The sequence below is a fragment of the Camelus ferus genome, chromosome 1, assembly GCF_009834535.1.
Source record: "Camelus ferus isolate YT-003-E chromosome 1, BCGSAC_Cfer_1.0, whole genome shotgun sequence".
NCBI classification, from domain to species: domain Eukaryota; kingdom Metazoa; phylum Chordata; class Mammalia; order Artiodactyla; family Camelidae; genus Camelus; species Camelus ferus.
In genome coordinates, this window is record NC_045696.1 from 3259552 (window position 1) to 3280932 (window position 21381).

The 21381-nt window shown below is 51.0% G+C and overlaps 1 protein-coding gene across 1 annotated transcript; it reads left to right on the forward strand.

Annotated features, from left to right (window-relative positions):
• The first annotated feature begins 17035 nt into the window (after nucleotides 1-17035).
• Nucleotides 17036-20288, forward strand: TFF3 (trefoil factor 3). The gene is made up of 3 exons (XM_032482062.1): nucleotides 17036-17125; nucleotides 18550-18696; nucleotides 19793-20288. Exons 1-3 carry the CDS (start codon nucleotides 17044-17046, stop codon nucleotides 19804-19806), a joined length of 243 nt encoding a protein of 80 aa, XP_032337953.1. The 5' UTR covers nucleotides 17036-17043; the 3' UTR covers nucleotides 19807-20288.
• Nucleotides 20289-21381: the final 1093 nt, after the last annotated feature.

The window sequence follows — 21381 nt, forward strand, 5'->3', positions numbered from 1 at the left end:
GGATTGATCTGTCACTGGGTGCGTGTCCCTCTCAAGTTTGTCCTCGCTGTGCAGTGTGCGTGTTCCTGAGTCAGCCCTGCCTCACAGAGCCAAGTCAGGCCCCCGCATTTGCGTGTTTGGGAGAGGGTCTTGGACACGTGAGTTATTCATGGCCCTCCTCCTGGACACGCAGGGCTGGTGGAAACTCCTGGCTTCAAGCCCCCTGTTCCCCGGCTGCAAGCAGGCACAGTGGTGCCCGCTGACCTCTGGGTGCAGGAGCCCTGAGTTCTTCTCCAGGAATTCTCTTCTCATTGCCCACCCCTCCCACTCCCCTGCCCACCCCACCTCTACCCTTAGTGCCCCTCCCCCCCCCTCCACCTCCCCTCAACCCACCCCACCTCCTCCCTTAGAATCCTCTCTGTCCAGTTATTCTGTGAGCTCATCAACCCTGAATTAGCAAATACTGAACCACTGTGATGGGGGAAAGGCAGGGCTAGGTGTCCAACCGCCTATTGGCCAATTTCGTCAACCGACCAACATGTGACCTTGCTTGATGTGTGACTCTGTTTAAAGACAACTTATATAGTCTAAATTGTTGTTTTGTTAACATTGAACTCAGGCAGGCAGCCCTGTACTCACTCCCGACTGACGCTCACCTGAACACGTTTTCTCCGGAGGGCACGTCCCAGCCGCCCTGCACTCTGGACCCCAGACGGCTCTCCCCCTGTGCTTGGGTTTCACTGTTTAAAGGGCCGCGATCCCCGCCCCAGCCCGGCCAGGCCTCTCTGGCAGCTCAGACACAGATGTGCTGGCCCGTATCCAGGAATCAGGGAGGGACCCCTGCTGCTGTCGCTCCAGGCTGGGAGACCAGGTTTCCACGAGGTCCCTGGAGCGGCAGTGTCCGTATTTATATTCTGTGATCCCAAGGGAGCTCAGCGCTCAATCCGTGCCCGACCTTAATTTAGCACAGTCAGAAATGTGGCTTTGAGGAGGGACGGACGGCTCTATCAGCCTCCGTAAATGCGCCGAAGGCGATTCCCCGTAAAGACCCTCTCCAGGCCCAGGATGCTCACGTGGCTGTGTCTGGCCTCTGGTGCCCTCTGCTGGCCACCCTGGGAACAGACGCCCTGCCTCCGCCAGCAGCGGAAATTTGCCTTCTGACCGAAGGTAACCTCCTAATGTCCAAAGACTGGCCCCGATAACTACTCTTAGTTCCTAAACTTACACAGCCGGACCAGGCCTGACACAGGTTCACAAAGCAGGGATGCTGTATTTGGTGTTGCAGCTCAGGAAGTTAGAAAGGGCTCTCCTTCCGGCTTGAAGACAGCCGCCTTCTGGCTGCGTCCTCACCTGACCTTTGCTTGATGCGTGTACCTGGGGAAAGAGAGAGACAGAGAGACAGAGACAGAGAGACAGAGAGAGAGACTGACAGAGACAGAGAGAGAGTCAGAGAGAAAGCTCTTGTCCCTCTTCCTCTTCTTGGAAGGACTGATCTTAAGAAGTCAAGGCCCTTATGACCTTGTTTAAGCTTAATTACGTCCACAGAGGCCCCATCTCCAAATACGGTCACACTGAGGGTTGCAGCTTCAACGGGTGAATTTGGGGGCACAATTCGGTCATAGCATTACCCTTCTGTTAATCAGTCTTCCACCAATAATACTGATCATGGTGATGGTTACCCCTTGAGGCTCTGTGGTTTTTTAATCAGCTTTATTGAGGTATAATTTATTGAGATATACATCGTTATTGAAGTATAATTCAAGAAGTGTGCTTGCCGACTTGAAGTGATTCAGTTCAGTGAGTTTTGGAAAATGTGTGCTGTCACTACCACAATGGTAGTATGAGATAAGAGGCAGCTTCAACCTCCTCTCCAGAAACATTCTCTCGTGCCCTTTTGTAGCCAGCGCCCGCCTCCCACCTCCAGCCCCGAGGAACTCATGATCTGCTCCCTTTGGCTGCGGTTTTGCCTCTTCTAGAGTTTTCTGTATGTTTAGTCACGTAGCGTGCGGTCCTCTGCACCTGCGTTCTTTTACTCAGTACGTCATCTGAGGCACACGTGGGCGTCCACGCCTGTCTCTCGCTGAGTAGGAGTCTGTGTGCGCAGGGGATGGGCGTCCGGGCTGCTCCCAGGGCCTCACTATGAACGAGCCAGGCTGCGGTGGGCGAGCGCGCACAGGCCTGGGGCGGGCTGGGCGAATGCCGTCTCTAGGTGACTGTCTGCTAGGCGGCCTTGCTGGGTCCCACGGCAAGGGCTCTGCTGAACTTTAGAAGAGTCTGACAAATCATTCAAGCGGTTGCACTGTTTTGCCTCCCCACCAACAAAGCCTGAGAGTTCCTGATGTCCCCGCACCGTCCCCAGCACGACACTGTCGGCTGTGACACTGGAGCCCTGCTGGCGTGCGTGGAGGGCGTCCTCCTCACTGGAATTGACATTTCCCTGACAAGTAGAGGCATGGAGCATCTTTCCAGGGTTTGTCTCTGTCTGAACTTTTCTCTCTGGTGAAGCGTCTATTCAGATCTTTCCCCTTCTTTTCGGCAGGTGTTTTGCCTTCTTTGTGTTGGCTTGTGAGGGCTCTCCCTCCGATGCACAAGCCCTCGGTCTGACACACGCTGCGCGGGGACCTTCTCCCCGTCTGCCGCTTGCCTTTCCATTGCCTTCAGTGTCTTTCAGAGAGCAGCTGTTTTTAATTCTGAAGAAGACCGATGTTTCCAGTTTTCCTTTTATGAGTTCATACCTTGTGTCCTAGCTAAAACAGTTTTTGCCTCATCAAGGCCACGAAGATTTTCTATGAAATTTTTTTTCAAGAGGTTTCATAGGATTAGCTCTTACATTGTGGGTTTACGACACATTCTGAGTTAATCTTTCGAGTGTGGATTTGGGCGCCTTCCTTTGTTTTTCATTCCCTGGAGCAGTTTGTGTGGCTCTGGGGCTATCGGGTACTCACAGCTTTGTCAGAACTTCCCTGTGAGACAGTGGAGAGTTTTGTAGATTCATTCCTTGATGAGGTGCCCTGTTTCCTCTGGGGCTGATGTGAGTTTTATTACTGGAGTAATTTTGGTAAAGTGTGATATTCCTAGGAATGTATCTGTTTCATCTAGATTTTCAAACTTAGTTGCATAAAGTTATTCAGAGCAGCCCCTTATAGTTTTTAAATTCTCCTCTATTTCAATGGGTGCTTCCTCTTTGTCAGTTCTTACGTTTATTTGGACTTTTCCCTCTTTTATTTTTCTGTTTTCTCGATTACATTAGCTAGTGGTTTGCATGTTTTATTTTTTAAAAGAACTGAGATTTTATTACTTAATTCCATTCTTTTCCTGTTAGCTACTTCATCAACTTCTTTACCTTTGTGCTTTTTTTTTGGCTTATGTTTCCCTAGCTTTCTGAGTTTGGAATTTAATTCACTTACTATTGACATGTGTTTAAAGCTATTCCATTTTCCTTCCTCTGATCACTGTTTTAAAGTTTCTTTAAAGATTCAGAAATGTGGTGTTTCTATTATCATGATTTTTAAGAAAGTCTATAATTTTGGTTTGTAGTTTATCTTTTAGCCATAAGTGTACAGTAGAAATTATTTAAATTTCCAAACCTCTTGTAATAACCTTTAATGAAAAAAATATGAAAACGAATACATGTATGTTTATGCACGACTGGGACCCTGTGCTGCACCCCAGAGGCTAACACACTGTAACTGACTGTACTTCAGTTAAAAGTAAATTTCCGGATGCAAGACTCTTTTGAAAGTGTTGTCATTATAGCCCAGTTTTGTTGCATGTGATCAGGCTGATTGTAGTGTTTCTGCTTTATGGAGTGTTACACTTCCTTTGTGAACAAACGTACGAGTCAATGTTGTGACTATTTCATGTGCACTTAAACAGAAGCTAGATTGTCATGTCTATGTCCGTAAGACCTACCTTATTGATTGTATTGTTTGTCTCCGTTTTCTTACTTTTTTGTCCACATGACATGCCTAGAATGGCGCCCGCATCGACACAGCCTGGTGTTTCCAACACATCAGCTGTGCTTTTCTGTCTTTCTGCCTGCGTCGCCCGCCTTTTCTGGTTAGTGAAGTGGACTGTCTTGGCCTAGCCCTTTAAGGATTGGAACAGAAGGGCCGTCTCTTCGTTGTGTTGTAATTGCGGCTCGTGAAGTGTCCTTCTCCACCCAGTGTAAGGGCTTTGGCTTAAATTCCCTTTTCTCTGATGTCACGATCATATCTGCTCCTGGCCCAGCATGCCTGTGCTTAATTCACTTTTGATCATGAGCAGTTTAAAGTTCTGTATTTTTAGCAACATGTCGACTAATTTTTAATCACTATGACTATTGATTAAAAGAACAAAGCAAAAGGAATACTGGTCAAGAAATACAGGAAGCTAATGGGGAGAAGAGTAATAAAAATAATACAGAAAATTCATCTTCAGGTCTTCAACAGAGGAGTTATCTGATGAATGGATTTAAAAATCTGAGACAGAACATTAAGGCTTCTCCAGAAAGGAAAAACAATGTTAAAGAAGAAATTCACATAACATAATACAAAGGACTGCATTTGTAAGGAAACACCTAAAATAAAACATTTTTGTGTCAGTTCACATGACCCTATACTGTGCAACAGCACTACAGCTTATTTTTTGTATTTCCTAAGAGACAGGTGGAGGGTCTTTATTTTTTCTGTGCAGCGGGCACAGTGGAGAGGGCTGCGGACGGTCCCCAGTGTCTGCTTTCACATTCCTTATCACTCTGGAACCTCAGAATCACCCCATGCGTTGTTTATCAGCTCCAGAATCTGCTTTATGGCTATGCTGTTCTGCAAAATGCACCTTGGCACACTGAGTGGACTGAATTATCGCAAATAAAACCGGCTCGGGGTTCCTTGCTGCCTGCTCGCAGTTTGCTTCACCAGAGTCTATAAAACTGTGATGATAAGCCAGACCCAGCGGATGGTTTTCCAGCCACTCAGTACTCGGGCTCTGGTTAGGGTCAGGGCCTCCCAATTCAGACAGCTCATCCCCACTGCCTCCCGCCTGGCAGAGCCCGATTCAGACTCTCCTGGGCCTTCTGTGCTTCCGTGCTGGGAAGCGTGATGTGCTGACATGGGTGCCCCAACACATACACCTTTTCCTCCGACACAACTGCCTGTGAATTAATTTTTTTTTTTTTTTTTGAAATTAGCGAATTCACCCACTCAATCCTTCCTAACGCGTCCGGCCACTAGAGGGCAGTAGTAGTGCGACGTGGATGCCATCACCAGGGCCTCTGGGTCTGCGTTTATGGTGCTCGCTTTGTGACCACAGCTTTCTTATCAATGTGACCACATCATCTCCTCCCTTTGGAACTTCCCACGACACCTGGGCTAAAGGCTGTGCACACGATGGACGTTTAGTAAATATTGACTGATTGGTCTTTATTCAATAAACTTATCAGCCTGTAGGATTTCAACAAATATTAATGCTTTGGTAAAATCCCTTAAGACATTCAAACACTAGAGAGCATATGAGTGATATGTATTATGACTCACCTATTAATGAACTTCGGCTTTAGCTTCTTTCCATTTAATATGCAAAACAGGGCTATTTTGAGTCTTGGGAACATGAGCCCCTGTAAAACTAGGAGGCACAGAAGGGCATTATAAACAGGTTTCCACTGTACAGCACAGGGAACTATATTCAATATCTTATAGTGACCTGTAATGGAGAAGAATATGAAAGAATGGAATATATGTATGTATATGGATGACTGAAGCATGATGCTGTAGACCAGAAACTGACGCAACATTGTGAACTGACTATATTTCAATGAGAAAGAAGGAAAGAAAGAAAGAAAGAAAGAAAGAAAGAAAGAAAGAAAGAAAGAAAGAAAGAAAGAAAGAAAGGCAGGCAGGCATTGGCCATTGAGAGAGGCTCTCGCCTTTGGACGTCATATTTCTGGTGACCTCACACTTTGCTTTCAGTTCCCTGGTGGACTGAATACTTAGTGAGGTGACTACATTACAGCGGGGGAAAAGCCATCTTTGAAATATTGAAATGATGGTGAGCACAAAGGGTCAATAGGAGACATGCGCTTGCGTCAAGCCTGGCAAGTGCCCACGTGTCACCTGAGCACCAACCAGCCAGAACCCCTGCAAGCAGCAGCCCTGGAGAAGTGCAACTCTGAGGAATCCCCTCCCCTCAGAGAAATCTCCTTTTCCCCTGTGTAGACAGGTTCACGGGGTCACCTGGCGATGCCAGTCTGCATGTCTGACACATTCTCCTTGTAGCTTTGATGGTCCCGTATGTTTTGCTTTTGGCAACATGTTTCTTACGGGAGGTACCTGCTTTCCATGTCTTTAAAATTCCTTGAAAACTACTGTCTACGCAGCTGAGCTAACGGTTGCTGGGAATGTGGGGAAAGAACCAGGCATGAACCGTGGCTGCATCTTATGTGACGTAAGGTGCTTTTGATTCTGATCATTCCTGCCCTGCCTTTTGGTGAAGACTCTAACAGGCCATTTCTTCCCCTCTGCTGCTCCCACTTGCTCTCTGAACAAGTTAGTGGTCATTTCTGAGAAGTCAGAATCATGATCTCTGGTTTATTTTCTCTGATGTGCTTTGAGGTGAAGGGCGAGGCGGTACCTGGCATGGGGGCCCCACTGAGAGCACAGGGGTCAATCGGTGAATGTGGTCACTTACTCGGCCCTTCTCTCTGGGACGCCAGGTCGCTCCGATCTATGCTGTCCTTTCTCACTTGGGGATGTGGCCGCCAGGCCTTCCTGGCTGGTGGACTTGACAGATCTGTTCCTAGAGAGAGCTGGATTGCACCGCAGAGGGCCAGCGGCTTAGGAGGGAAAATAAGGAAACCTGAAACGACAGGAGACTTCTAAGCTGGATGCTGGACGGAACTGCAGCGCGGTGCCCTCCCTCCCTCCCTCACCCTGACCAGCCAGACCTCTTTGATGTTGACCGAGCATCCAGGATAGGGCGTTCCAATGGCTCCTCTAGGCCGAGACCCCAGGTTCTGACCCCAGGCCGCAGGGCTGGCTTCTCCCGGGCCTCCTCGCGCTCACCCCTTCTCTCCCCGCTTCCTGGACCACCTTCTTTATTTGGGTATTTTTAATGAAAATTTTAACCAGCCATATTTCAAGTCCTTTTCCTTAGATAAATTGTATATAATGTAATGGCTTTTGTTCTGTTTGCCTTGACACCTCTCACTCTATAAAAAGAAATAAAACGATCAAAGTGCCCCCTTTTCCCATCCTGTTCCCTGCCCCCCACCCCCCACCAGAATCACCCACCGTTCTGAAGTCAGTGTGTGTTTTTTCCGTGGGTGTCCATAAACAATATGTAGCATTTTTTTGTTATTTAAAAAAATCAGCAATGGCATCCTAAAATGTGGGCTTTTCATCTGATATTTTGCAGTTAATTTTGACATTTCTTTCCATTGATTACGAGGTCTGATTCATTTAGTTTGTCAGCAAATCCATCCTCCTATTGAAAGGCAATCAGGTGCAGTGTTTTCAATTTCTTCTGATGAAAACAGCACGGACTTGTTCGATTTTCTAGGTATCGTCCAAATGGTTGCCACGGTGGGAGTGTCCTGTAAGCTTCTACTAACTTTGAGTGAGAGTTCCTAATTCTCCACATTCTCATCAACATCTGGTGACATGGGTGCCATCAGATATAAGTGACGTCGTGTGCTAACGTTAGTGGGTTTCGTAATTCACGACTGTGAGCGAGGCCCTTCTACATCCTTGTTGGCTGTTGAGGTTTCTCTTACCATAAATCTCCTATATGCGGATCCTAAAAACCACATGCGTCTTTTTTGCATTAGTCTGTAGAAGTTCTTTGTGCATCCAAGCAATCCTTTGTCAAGCAAGTGGGTTTCAGATACCTTCTCCTAGCTCATGATTTGACTCTTTCCTCATCGTCACGTCTTGATAAGTACTCTTGATTTTAATTGAGTCAAATTTCTCAACTGTGCCTTCACAATTTGTGCTATTTTAGAAAAATCCTAAGCAATCTTTGCAACGGCAAAACTGTAGGATACAAAGTCGATATAAAAGATCAACCATGTTGAATCTGTATCCACAATGGTCTTTCATAGTTCGCAAGACCTGTGTCAGGTTTGGGCATGAGGTTTATGCTGGCCCCACAGAATGAGCTGGGAAGTACTCCCTCCTTATCTTTTCCCCTAAGTTTGCGTAAGATTAAGAGCTCTTTGTTTGGTAGAACCCAGCCAAGCCTGCAGCTTCCTTCATAGGAAGCTTCTTGATAGTAATTTCAAAAATTTTCATAGAAATGGTACTATTTAGATTTTCTATTTATTCTTGTGTTCATTTTGGTAAATTGTGTTTTTCTAGGAATTTGTCTATTTCATCTAAGTTGTCAAATTTGTTGGTATTAATATTTCTTTTACCATTTTGTTTTTGTTTTGTTTGGGGGTAATTAGGTTGGTTTGTTTGTTTGTTTTTAATGGAGACGCTGGGGATTGAACCCAGGACCTCATGCATGCACTCTACTACTGAGCTGTACCCTCCCCCTGTTGGTTTTAATATTAATATTATTCTGAATATTACCTATTTTTTCCTTTTAATCCTGTAGGACTATATTAACAGCCCATTCTTCATTTCTAGTGTCGGTAACTATGTTCTCTTTAATTTTTTCTTGATCAGTATAGTTAAAGGTGTATAAATTCTTTTATCTTTTCAAAGATCTAGCATTATTAATTTTTTACCTTGTTCATTTTTTTCCTATTTCACTTCTGTTAGACCTTTTGTCTCACAGGTCCTAGAGGCTTTGTGTGTTTTTTTTTTTTTTTTTTTAACATTTTTTCCTCTCTGTTCTTCAGATAGGAAAATTTACATTGCTCTATTTTTGAGTTAATGGACCTTTTCCCCTGTCAGCTTCATTGTGCAGTTAAGACCACCCAGTAAGTTTTAATTCCACATATTGGAGTTTCCAGTTCGATAATTTTTATTTGCCTCTCTCTTTTTTTTTTTTTTGTTTGTTTAACTGTTTCTTTTCTTTCTTCTCTCTTGGATTTTCTATCTTTTCATACATTGTAAGCACAGTTTTCTTTACTTCCTCAGGCTGCTTTACAATCTTCATCTGATTTTGGCAACATCTAGGTCATCTCACGTTGATTATTTTCTCTCTTAAGACGCACTTCTGTCCCTTCATCCGTCAGTGGTGTGGGTCTGCATGCAGGACGAGATACTGTGATGTTGTGGAGATTCTAGATTTTGTTACATTCCTTTGAAGAGTGTTACGTTTGCTTGTTTGTTTGTGTGAACAATCAATTTGCTTGGTTGGATTCAAATTTCAGTCTCTGTCTCTTGGGTGATGCTCAGACCTCAGTTCTTTTATTTTTAGCTGGAATCTGTCCTGCATACACATGGTTCAGAGGTCAGACCAAATTTGGAAAGAGTTTTTATACAGAATCTGGGTTCTCCCTTTTTGGTTCTGTTTTCTGGGATCCCCCTTCACTTCCCAGCCACTGCGCTCGACCTGTTCTCTGTATGCTGGTTATTCAGGCTAGAAAGAGTACATTTTCTGTTGGGGTTTTAGCCACCCCTATATTTTCTGTATTTTCTTTTTAATACTTTAAGACTTACTTTCACTTTGGGGCCTTTAATTCATCTGGAAATTTATTAATGGGTTGAAAGTTGTGGATCTGAATTGACCTTTTTCTCAATATGAGTAATTAAAAGCAGCTCAGTGTTGTGATGCAGGCATCTGCATTTACTTTATCTAATTTGCATAACTGACTGTCCTGACACCATTCACTGACTTGTCCTTTCTTCCTGCACTGATACAAAGTGTGTTTCTGTTATTATCCAAGGTTCCTTATGGAAGTGGATCCATTCCTGGGCTTTCATGTTCTGTTCCGTTGTCCGTGATTCCATTGGTCCATGGCACCAGGCCTTCCTGGCTTTAAACACAACTTTGTAATAATTAGTCTTAGTGTCTGATTGAATTGGTACCTCTGAGTCTTCTCTTCCTCTTGTTTCTACTTCTTTTTCTTCAAGTTTTACTGGATCAATTTGGCCCTTTACTTTTCCATACGAATCCCGGGATTAATGTGTGGCATCTTATAGAATCTCCCTTTGGGATTTTAATTTAAAATGTGTTGAATATGTAGTTCAGTTTTGCAGAGACTACCACCTTTAAAGTGTGTGGTTTTCTTACCCATGAGGCTCCTCTCTGCTTATTTAGTTAGTCTTTCAAGAGCCTCAGCAAAGTGTGTAATTTGTGTGTCTAGCCTTCTGTTGTGCTGTGAAGCTCCCCCCAGGAAGGCAATGTTCATTATTTATCTTTGTTCTGTCTCACTAGGGTCTGTCACAGTGATCTGCCCACTAGAAATCTCACAAAACAAATTTAGAACTTCTGTCTTTGGTTTTTACATTAAACACAGAATGCCGTGAATAAACCCAGTCCTGACAGCTCCTGTGGCTCCCTAGTCCTGGTGTGATGGGTGCTAGTGGAGGGAGGTCCAGCCGGGACACCCAGAAACAGCAGACATCGTGTCTCAAGGCGAGATTGCAGACCATGACATTTTGGAAGTAGTTTGGCTAAGAACTGTTGGATGATTCTTGAACATTGTGCCTGTGTTGAAGCTATAAAAGGTCTGAGGGAAGGGAGTTTTGGAGAAAATGACAGGTGAGAACACTTAGAGAGAGCTGACCTTGTGCTGCAAGTCCCTCCCACTCCCACCTTGCCCCAAGCGGGAGGGTGGGCGTGCCCGCCCCTCACCTCACACCTAGTGGAGATCGCATTCTGGGACCACTGGGAGATCCCAGCCCATGCCTGACACAGTTAGGGGTTCCAGAAGGCTGGTTTCTGACCTCTGAGGACTCTAGCCTAGCAAGGAACAAGAGAAGCCTTTAGGACCTACCTACATCCCAGAGTTTGCTGGGGTGAAGGACGAAGACGGGTTTCCAGTGAACTGGAGACAGGCCGCACGGCCCAGGGGGTCTCTGTGCATCCTCTCTAGGGCTTGTACAGGACGTGTGAGCTCTTGAGGTGTGACAGACATCATCCTGGAGAAACTCAAGATGCCACGACATTTCCAGGAGATGGAGGAGTAGTTGATGAGTGTCTTCAGGAAATCCATCAAAAGAACTGAAGGTTAGAAAGCCCTAAAGACCACCCCCAGAGCAGCCTCTGAGATGAGGAGTTTGTTCTAAACATCTGATGGGCCCAGAGAGAGTGGGGGCAGCCGGGGAAAAATCAGTTCAGGAAGAACTTGCCTGAACCCTACCCAGCCCCACCCTGCCCTGTCCGTGTCCCCCCGGGGCTCCTACGCTTGTCGGAGCAAGTCAGGAGAGGAGAGACTGACTTCCTTTTAATTGAAATACAGTCAGTTATGATGTGTCAATTCCTGGTGCGCAGCGTGCTGTCCCCGTCGCACTTACACACGCATGTCTTCATTTTCATATTCTTTTTCGTTATAGCTTACTACCATGTATTGAATAGGGAGAGATTACATTTTAATTATGGCCAATAGAGATGGTAGTTTGACGAGCTCCTGTGTGGACATCAATTAATTTCAACACTGATCAACTTGTAGCTCTTCTTGTTTTGGCTTTACCCCCCTCTTCTGCTTCTCCTTCCTGGATTATTTGAAGGAAATCCCACAGATCATTACATAATGCTTCAGCATACACCCCAAAGAGATAAATACATTTATACATACACACATGCATGAATCTGAATGTGTATACAGACACACGTGCATCGGTCTTCGATGATCACGCTGTAAAACCGTCCCTGCTTCCTTCATAGCATCGCATGAAATCAAGTTCAGAGTTTTGATGATTATATGGAGAGGAAGCTTTGGTTCCTGAGTGACAACCTGTTTTGTGACTTTAGGGATCATGGGATCACCTGAATCTTCATCGCAAAAGGAAACGAAAACAAAGACACTTAATGGTGAAGTCCCACGGGCCCTGTGAGGCGACTCAGCTCCCTGACTCCTGGTCAGAGCCTGAACACTGAGGTCCCTCCCGAATTCCTTTGTTGAAATGCGAACACTCAGTGTGCTGGCGTTCGGGGCGGGGCCTTGGGAGGTGAGTGGTCCACGCTTTTATAATTGAGGCTCCAGAGACCCTGAGCCCCTGCCACCATGTCTGCGCACAAGGAGGCTCCGTCTGTGACCCGGGGGGACGGTCCTCAGTGGAAGGGGAGCGGGGCGGCCCCAGGGTCCTGGACGTGCAGACTGCATAGCTGTGAGAAATAAATGTGCTTTATAAGCCCCCTCGCAGTCTGCGTGCTCTACCGTAGCAGCCTGAACTCCGAGACCGGGCAGGATGTGCACTCACATCCACGTGCACATTGCCCGCCGGTGCACGGCAACGGAAGCCAGAGCCTTGGCTGTGTCTGTTCCAGAGATTTCGAGAGTGCCTGTGCCTGGGCTCCGTCAAAGTCACACACCGTTCAAATCAGACTTGAAAGTGACTGCCGCCCAGCGAGGTGCTGGCGGGATGCCATCTGGGGAAGGCCCTGGCTCACACCTGCTGTCCTGGAGTATCTCTAACAGCACCCCCTGTGCTCCGAGAGTGTCCCAGTCAGGATGACTCACTGCACGGTCACCTCCTGGTGAGGCGGCTCCCTGCCCAGGCCCTTGAGGCCCTGGTGGAGAGGGACAGCCTTGACTTTCCCTGCTGGCCAAGGGAGTTGGAGTAAAGGCCCTGGTGAGGATTATTGGGGTGATGTGTGGGAAGGGAGTCAGCAAACACTTGGTGATTGATCACAGCCAGTGATTCATAGAGGCCAACAGTCAAACGCGCGAGGCGAGGGCAAAGGCGGGGGCTGGGATGGGTGTGGAGCCACAGCATGTGCTCTGCAGAAGGGCCGGGGTCCTGGGGCTGATCCCGGAGCACTGGGCCCAGCTGGACCTGCTCATCTGGGGTGGGTCGGGGAGGGGAAGGAGCGGGTTTCTGGAAGACAGCTGTGAGGATTTACCTGCTCCCTCCCCTCCCCTCCCCCGCGAAAGTACACAGCAAAATAGGCTGCAGAGACAGTTGGCCCCGGGGCCACCGTAACAGAGCGCCACACGCCGGGAGGTTTAACGGCGGAAGTCTGTTTCCGCCTAGTGGTCTCGGGGCTGAGTGTCTGCGGCCGTGCTCCCTCTGAGGGGCCTGGGAGCATCCTCTTGGCCTCTCCCAGCCCCCGGCGGCTGCCTGAAGCCCCTTGGCTCTTAGCAGCACCCCCCAGGTCTCAGCCCCCGGAGTCACAGGGTGTCGCCCCTCTGTGTCTGTCTCTGCATCTCCTCCAGACTCAGATGGGACTAGATGCACCCCCTACTCCAGCCGGACCTCATCTTCATGCAAACACACCTGTGACAACCCTGTTCCAAATAAAGCTGCGCTCTGAGATTCTAGGGAGGACGTGGATCTGGGGAGGACACCACTCTAGCCAACAGGCTTGCAGCCCCTCAGTGACAGTGGCTTCATTCACAGGGAAGAACGCGGTGGCTTGTCCAGCTTGGCTGGCGGGAGGAGGGGGCTTCCTGGGTCTCCTGCCCCAGCCGGACTTTTGTCCTCCTTCCCTGCCTGCACGTGGGCTTTTGGGGACCCGCTTCTGCCATCCCTGGCCGGCCTCCTAGAACATGGCGCAGGGCCAGGGGCTGGCATGTCAGGAGCAGATGCCGGGCACATCCAGGGGCTGCCTCGGTGTGCTGCCGGCCTGGCTTCCTGCTGGAGCACGTCCAGGTCTGAGAAAGGCTGTCTGGGTCCTAAAGGCAGGGCGGTCAATGAGGGGTCTGGTGCCCCAGCACATCTGCTCCCGGCTCTCAGCTCTGTTTATTTCTGACTTATCTCTGTTCCTTTGGGTGTCCTGATCATCAGGCGACTTGTTCCTGGAAACTTTCCTTGTTGTAACAGCATCTGGGGCTGATGTGTTGGTTCCAGTCCCAGAGGAGTCCTGGGCGTAGAGGTCACTGTGGCAGAGACCACCCAAAGTGCACTGTGAGCTGGACGTCGCCGTCCCCTGAACCCCCCAGGGGCTGTCACATGCCCCTGAATGTGGTCGGACAGGTGCAGTCCTGAGCCCACGGCCTCCGTCCTGACTCAGGACCCTCTGTGCCCTTCCTCCTCCGTAGTTGGTGGACGGTACCTTTGCAGGACTCCAACCCTCTCCCTTTGCCCTCGTGTGAACATGGAGAACGTAAAACAGGAGCCTCCCTGAATCAGTCCATGTTTGCTTCCCCAAGACATCTACACTCAGGCCCTGTTGTTCAGGTAGATTCCAGCAGGAGGAAGCTGTTGGGGACACAGAGGGAGAGGCCCGCGCCCGGGGCAGCTGCAGAACGACTCGACAGCTGGTCGGCAGGAGGCTCCCTGGGGAGGTGTGTGACCCTGGGGCCAACCCAGGGGTGTCGATTAATGTGACTTTGTACCTTCTTTCTCTGTCTGGCTCTCTGCTGGCTGGGGTAACTATGAGGAACAATATTAGAAAGCTGAGAGGTGACACGGAGTCTACAACCCCATGCAGGTCACACTGATGATATTTTCTGGAGGTGGTGAGTTAGTACAGAACACCCTTCTGACCTTCACCTATCTGTGAACTCCTACTCATCCCTCAAGACCCAGTGCAGATATCCCCCTGATGAGAAGCCTGCTGTGCAGCAGTCTGCTTGCTCTTATTGCGTTGTACCACGGTTCGTGTGCCAAGCCTTGTTCTTTCTCACAGGGCTGTGGGATCTGAGGGCAGGGCTCTGCCTGGTGTCCTAAGGGCTCAGTGTTATAGGCTAAGCACCTGGCCCATGATCATGCTCAATTCATGCTTGTTACATATATGTGCCAATGGCCACGCATCCCACAGGTGGGAGGCTGCAGCCCCAGCACTCAGGCCAGACGGCCTGCTTCTTGGACCCGTCCAGGAAGCCCTCGCCTTCCCTGGGTACCTGCACACAAAGGCCAGGGTGGGAAGGATCTGCAAGGATGGACTCCCAGGCCAGCCCAGGCACCTGCTCACCTCAGTCTCTGGGCAGCCACCTGTCGGGGTGGGGCAAAGACTGATGACCCTGGGACCTGCCGCTGTGGCACTGCTTTTACTTCATTCCTGGAACTTGAACTCCCCCAGAGGAGCATGGAAGGCACAGAACTGTGAGCTCTGGGAGGCAGGGTGGGCTCTCCAGCCCCCACCCTCGGCCCTGGTGGGGAGCCCAGGGTTCCCAGAACAAAGAAGACATGAGCTTCCCTCTACCACACTGACTCAGTGCTCCGGGCTCCCAGGCCATTCCCACCCCCCTTCTTCTAGGACGCCTGTGACCTGCCCCCCGGAGGAATCCAGCCCCACCCCCCACAGCTGCTGCTTCCATCTGACCCTGGTCTGTGGGTCTGGACCCTCTGCCACTGTAGCTGCTGCACCACAACTGGCAGGTGATCAGGGTGTGTCCCTGACACCTGGCTGGCCTCGGTGTGACCGTCTTATGCACACCTGTGGGCCAGGCACTGTGTGACAGGTGAGGACGCTGGGGCACCAGTGGGTTAGTGACTGCCCAGGGCACACAGCCCCAGACTTGGGACCAGGTCCCTTGGCTTCACGATTGTAACCACAACATGACACCATCTCCAAGGAGTCTCTGACTTACCCTCTGGAAACAGAGCAAATGCTGTGAAAACTGTGTAGAAACTGCTGTCTCCAAGCCCTGAAGCGGGTGGCAAACCAGATGTCTGGGTGTCGCCTCACATGGATTCATCAAGGGCCAAGTAGCAAGGTGAGGCCAGGGAGTCTCAAGGTGGGACACAGTCCCCGTCCCCAGTGCACACATGTTCTGGCCCCATCAGTCGCTCGGTGAAGAACAGGTCTGAGGATGAATCTTTGGGTGGTTGGGGTCCCCCTCTAAGACTGTATCCCCAAGTGGGGGCTAAGTGTGGCCAGCAGGTGTACAAAACCCCCTCTACAGCCCCTGGATCAGAGCTGAATAGAGATAAAAATGTCCCAGCCAGGAGAGAATCTTGGAGGACGCATGATAACTGGACCTCACACCCTCCCGCTCTCCCCAGGCAGCCAGCTCCAGGGCCGGCTGGGTGCCGGGAACTGAGTCTAAATTACTTTTGGCTAGTCCACCAGCTTCTTGGTCTGCTGGCTTTCCGAATGCAGTCACTATTCCCTGCCCCAACACTTTGTTGGACTGTCAGGCAGCAAGTAGTTTGAGCGTGAACTCAGTTACAATCTTAACATTTTGAGCCTTAGCTTGTTCCTCTGGAAAATGGGTATAATTATTCCCATCTCGTTTAGACATGCTGTTATAAAACAATTTCCAAGATGTAGCCTTCATTTAAAAAAAGAAAAGCAAGCTGGGCAAAGGTGTGTAGTAATTTCTCATAAAAATATGCTTAAATCTACAGAGAACATTCTGGAAAAATACCTAAGAGCATGTCAAAAGTGAACATCTCCAGATACAAGGGAGGGGTCTTCTGTCTTGTCTGATTTAAAAAATCAACTGCATGTATTATATTTTTATTAAAATGTATTGAGAAAACTTATTCTATACATTTGTTAAAATGTAGTTGATGATAAAAATAATTTTTGCAAGAGAAAAGCAAAAAAGAAAAAAAAAACGCAAAGGAACCTCTATGTTTTAAAGTTGGGAGAGAGGAATGAAATCTGCGGGCACCACGTGCCTGACTCATTGTTGTCCCCTGTCTTTTCAAGAACCCGAGGCTGGTCTGGGATTAAGAGGCCTGGACACCCCCAGACTCCTGCTGGGTGGGTTGCAGGGGCTGATGCCCAGCGCCCGTGGACCTGCCCTCCAGCTGCACACTGACCCTCACCCTTCCCTCCGGGCCAGGCTAACATGGGCGTTGACACAGCCTGGCTCCTAGACAGAGAGGCGTTCACTGGCATCCGGAATCTGCTATCACTGCTCACCTGCTACCAAAACAGTGGGGCAGGAACCACCCTCTCCCCTTTAGGTTGGACGAGCCTCCGGGGCTTCGCAATCTGGTGCAGGGAAGAGCAGGTGGGGGCCTGAGCTGGAGGGAGGGGCTCCCCGAACAAACAGAATCCGGAGCGCCTGTGCAAACACAGAGGTATAAATGAGTCCTCTGTGCTGATGCAGCACGTCTTCTGAGCATGCCTGTGACCATGGAGGCCAGAGCGTTCTGGCTGCTGCTGGCGGTCCTGGCTTTGGGGTCTTCCGGCCTGGCCGAGGAGTACGTGGGCCTGTGTGAGTACCACTCTGACCTCCTCCCCACTTGATAGCAGGAAGGAGGGACCGAGTGGCCGGGTGGGAGCACAAGACAGGGGTCGGGATGCGGAAGATCTGGGCTGGGGTGGGGGCGGGGGGGGGCGCTTTCTGCGGGCTTGAGGAACGTGACCAAACCCCTACGTTAATTTAATAGCTACCATTTATCAGACACACAATACACGTTTTCTTCAATAGCCCTACAGACTGGGTCTTGCTGTCCCCATTTTACAGACAAGCAAACTGAGGCTCAGAAAGTCAATAACTGACCCTCCTGGTCAGTGTCAAACTTAGGATTTGAACCCAGGTCTGCCCGGCTGGCAGCCAGCGCCCAAGCCCACTACCCTGCTGCCTCCCTTGCTGGAGCTCTCTGAGTTCCAGTACAGGACTTTCTGCGTTCTCCTGGCACAGCCACAAAGCAAAAGGGAAAGAAAACTGGAAACAGTTACTTCCAGGACATTTTCAGTCCCTACAGACACACTTTTCATTTAGCCATTGCTTTGCAACTCCAGGTGGGGGGGGGGTAGCCGTTCCATTTACCGGGGTCTGAAGAAATTAGGGTGTGGCTTTTATCATGTTATCCACTGCGCCGTCTCACAGGCAGTGGGCACCAAATTGACACCTGCCAGAATCACCTGGAAGCTTTCTAAAACTCTTAAAGACCAGGATGCGCCGGTTACATCAGAAGACCTCTGGGTGGGAGCAGGTGGCAATGGGTTCTCAAGACCCCCGCCGACCCCCGCGCGAGCCGAGTCTGGGAGACGGCGGAGTGAGGACTGTGAGGCGTCAGCGGCGGGAGAGGACTCGAGATCTCGCGTGATTCCTGCCTTCCTAAGGAAAACCCAGTTAGGGGACAGGCGCAGCAGCCTTTGGCTGAACTTTAGACACTACAGACTTGCTTGAAAAAGAGACCGAAGGAGGTGCAGGGAAGATGTGACCAGCCTAACAGTTCAGGGAGACGGAGATGCAGAGAAGAAATAGAAAGTAGTGTGCATCGTGGTTTCCTGTACGGAAGGCGCATCTCCTGGTCCGCTGCTCATTTTGTTAAAAGGGGAGAGTTTCTGTTGATAAAACAGCGAAGGGGAACTTTGTTTCTGAGTTCGAGGGGCCCTGGATTCCCCTGGGTAGCTGCCAGCTGCAGGGAACCCAGGCCCATGCCGGCTTGCTGGCGAGGGGCTGGGAGCATGCCGAGTGAGAGCCCCCGGCAGGCGCCCGCGCACCTCTGTATAGAACGTTTCTCCTTAAATATTTACTCAGAAAGAGGGTCCTTGGCAAGCAGATGTCAGGGACCAGGTGGGATCTCATCCTTTGAGCTCGGAGCTGGAGGGAAGGTTCAGACTTTCAGAATGCAGCCAACAGACCCACCGCAAGCTGCCAGGACTCTAACCGGGCTTTGTTCGGTGCAGCGGAGAACCAGTGCAAGGTCCCGCCCAAGGAGAGGGTGGACTGCGCCTTCCCCAAGGTCACCCCGGAGCAGTGCAACAACCGGGGCTGCTGCTTTGACAACAGCATCCACGGGGTGCCCTGGTGCTTCAAGCCCCTGCAGGAAGCAGGTGAGCCGGCCCCAGGGTGCCGGGCCCTCTGCAGGCCCCTGGGGAGTCCCACACATCTGGGCCCTGGGTGGGACCCCGGGCACCAGGGACAGTCCGTGGGCTGAGGGGGTTGTGCAGACTATAAAAGCGGCCATTTCAGAAAGGCGTTCAAAGTCAACGCACTGTGTAGAGGGAATTAGTGTAAAAACGCCCCTGGGGCGAAACGGACAAGATGCACGTTTGGAGAGCGGGCCGACTTCCCAGCCACTTTCTGCAAACGACGCCCCCACGGAGTCTCCATCATTTGTGATGTGCTCTGGGTCTGGACGTGGAGCCCTGGTGCCCACCCCCTACACCCCTGCCATCTCCTTCCACTCTGCCCCCACCTCAAGGTGCACCCCCTCCCTCACTGGTGCAGGACAGCCGACCCAGGAGCCCCAGTGTCGGGGCTGATGGCTATGCATGCGCTGGTCGGCTGTCCTGACTCCATCCTGCTGCCCTTCTGCCCCACAACCCCGACCCCCACATGTGGGGCATGGAGGTCTGCCGCAGCCATCTGGCAGCCTGGGTGCCCATTCACCACCTAAGGCGCACAGAGCTAGGGAAGCCCCTTCCTGGAAGTGGCCCCCCGGTGCGGGGCCACTCCTGCCCCCTTTGTCCCCGGCTAATTATGGAGGCGGCTGCATGCCAGCCTATCCCGGCTCCCTGATCAGGTGCTGGGGCCCCCGCCCACTGCCCAGGGCCTCCTCCTCTCCCCAGGTAACCCTGGCAGAGGTCCAGAGAGGGCTTGGGGGCCAGGAGGGAGAGGCACTTACCGCCCCTGTGCTGGCCGTCCCCATTCTGCCAGCCCCTCAGCCTTGGGGGGACACTTCTTTGAGCACTGGCAGTGGCCCTGCCCAGGCCCACCTCACGTCTCACCTACCCTGACCACCCGGGTCCCTGTGGGGCGTATGGCTCTTCCCCCACCAGGTGGGGCCTCAGCACTTCCCCAGGGACTTGGCGGAGAAGGCAGCACGGGGCGCTGACCTTGGAGCCTGTGTGGACCTGGAGAAGCTGGGCAGCTGGTGGGCAGAGATGACAGTGCCCAGGGTAACGCATGTGTGTGCTTTGTTTCCAGAATGCACCTTCTGAAGTGATGCCCGCGGCCCGGGACAGCCTGCCCGGAACTCTGCCCGGGGCTGCTCACCTCTGCCTTTCCACCGCCTGCTCCCGGCGAGCGCTCTCGCTGAGAGCTGAGACCTGATGTCTTAAAGAATAAAGATTCTGTACTCAGCACGAGGACTGTGCTTCATTCCTGAGGCTTTATGCTATTGTGTTATTTCTGCCAACTCACTCTCACTCCCTTCTCAGCATTTCACACATGGGGCAGTGGAAGGTGTCTTGGCATCTCTGAGAGGAGGGTCTGCCCCAGGCCTGGGGAGCAGGCAGAGACCCCAAAGCAGCTGCCAACCTCAGACCTAGTGCTGACGGCCTGGAGGGCGAGCGACCTTCTAAATGTCACTTCCCTGTGTCTGTTGAGAAACATTTCAGATGTAAGCTCCCCCTCGCCAAAAAGATGATTAATGTCTTTCTTGGCGAAGAGAAAGCCAATAAAACCATCTTACAAACTGGCACTTTTTGTATTTTTTTTGCAAGTCAAGTTTAACATCTGTGACCCTTGCATGGCCTTCTTTTGCATTTCCCCTGTGAAAATGGATGCAACTCTGCAAATAAACGAAATAAACTGTCCCCACGAGTCCCCAGGAAGGCTTAGCAGCCCCTAGATGGAGACTTGTCCCCCCTGCTCTCGGGGACATGTAGCTCTGCATGGAGGGCTTCCCTGGTGGAAAGCTCTGGTCGCTCACACCCGCCCAGGCTGCGGATTCTGCTCTCCCTCCCTCAAGGCCGTGCAGAGGATCCTACAGATTCAACCCCATGACTTGTTTGCGCTGCATGGAGTGGCAGAAAGCGGTGCAGGCCCCTGGAGGTGGGGCTTTCTGGGTCTGAGTCCTCCTTCCCACTGGAAAAGCCTCCTTTTTGAAATGAAAGGCTCTGTGTTTGAGCTTGCACATAGGATAAGGAACGCATCCCACAGCCCCCGCCCAGGGCGCCACGCTGGGATGTATGAATCTGGAGCCCGCCAGGGGACGACTGTTACACTGCGGTCCCCCCATGCGAGTCCCCCTTCCCGCCCATCCCCAAGTGCTCTCATGCCCTCCACCATGTGAGAGGGACTCCATCCTGTCCTTCCTCCCTGACGGTCCTGAGTCCATATCTCCCAAGTTGTCCACAGACTGACTCCCCATGGCACTCCCCAGCCCCAAATCCCCTGCAGGTCTCAGCTCATCCCCTGCCCTGGGGAGGACTGGACACTCTCCGCCAGGTCTGGGGGTTGAAGACAGAGCCAAGGCCTGGACCAGCGACAGGGGACAACCCCCACCACAGAGACACCAAGATCCAGGCTCCCGCCCCTGCCCTTCTGATGGAGCCGGGGTCCAGGTGAGCACCGGCTCCCCTCACAGACGCGGCTGCCACCACGCACCTGTCACTTGATGGTCAGATCTGAGCCACTGCTTCTCCATCAAGGCCACCGACTCCACCGGGGGGCGGTCCTCGCTCCCCACCCCAGCCCCCAGAGGGCTGTTCAGGGGCCCATCTTGACTGCGTGCTTCCCTGGGGACGTGGGAAGACCCCCGGCCAGACTCAGACTCTGCAGTGACCTTCATT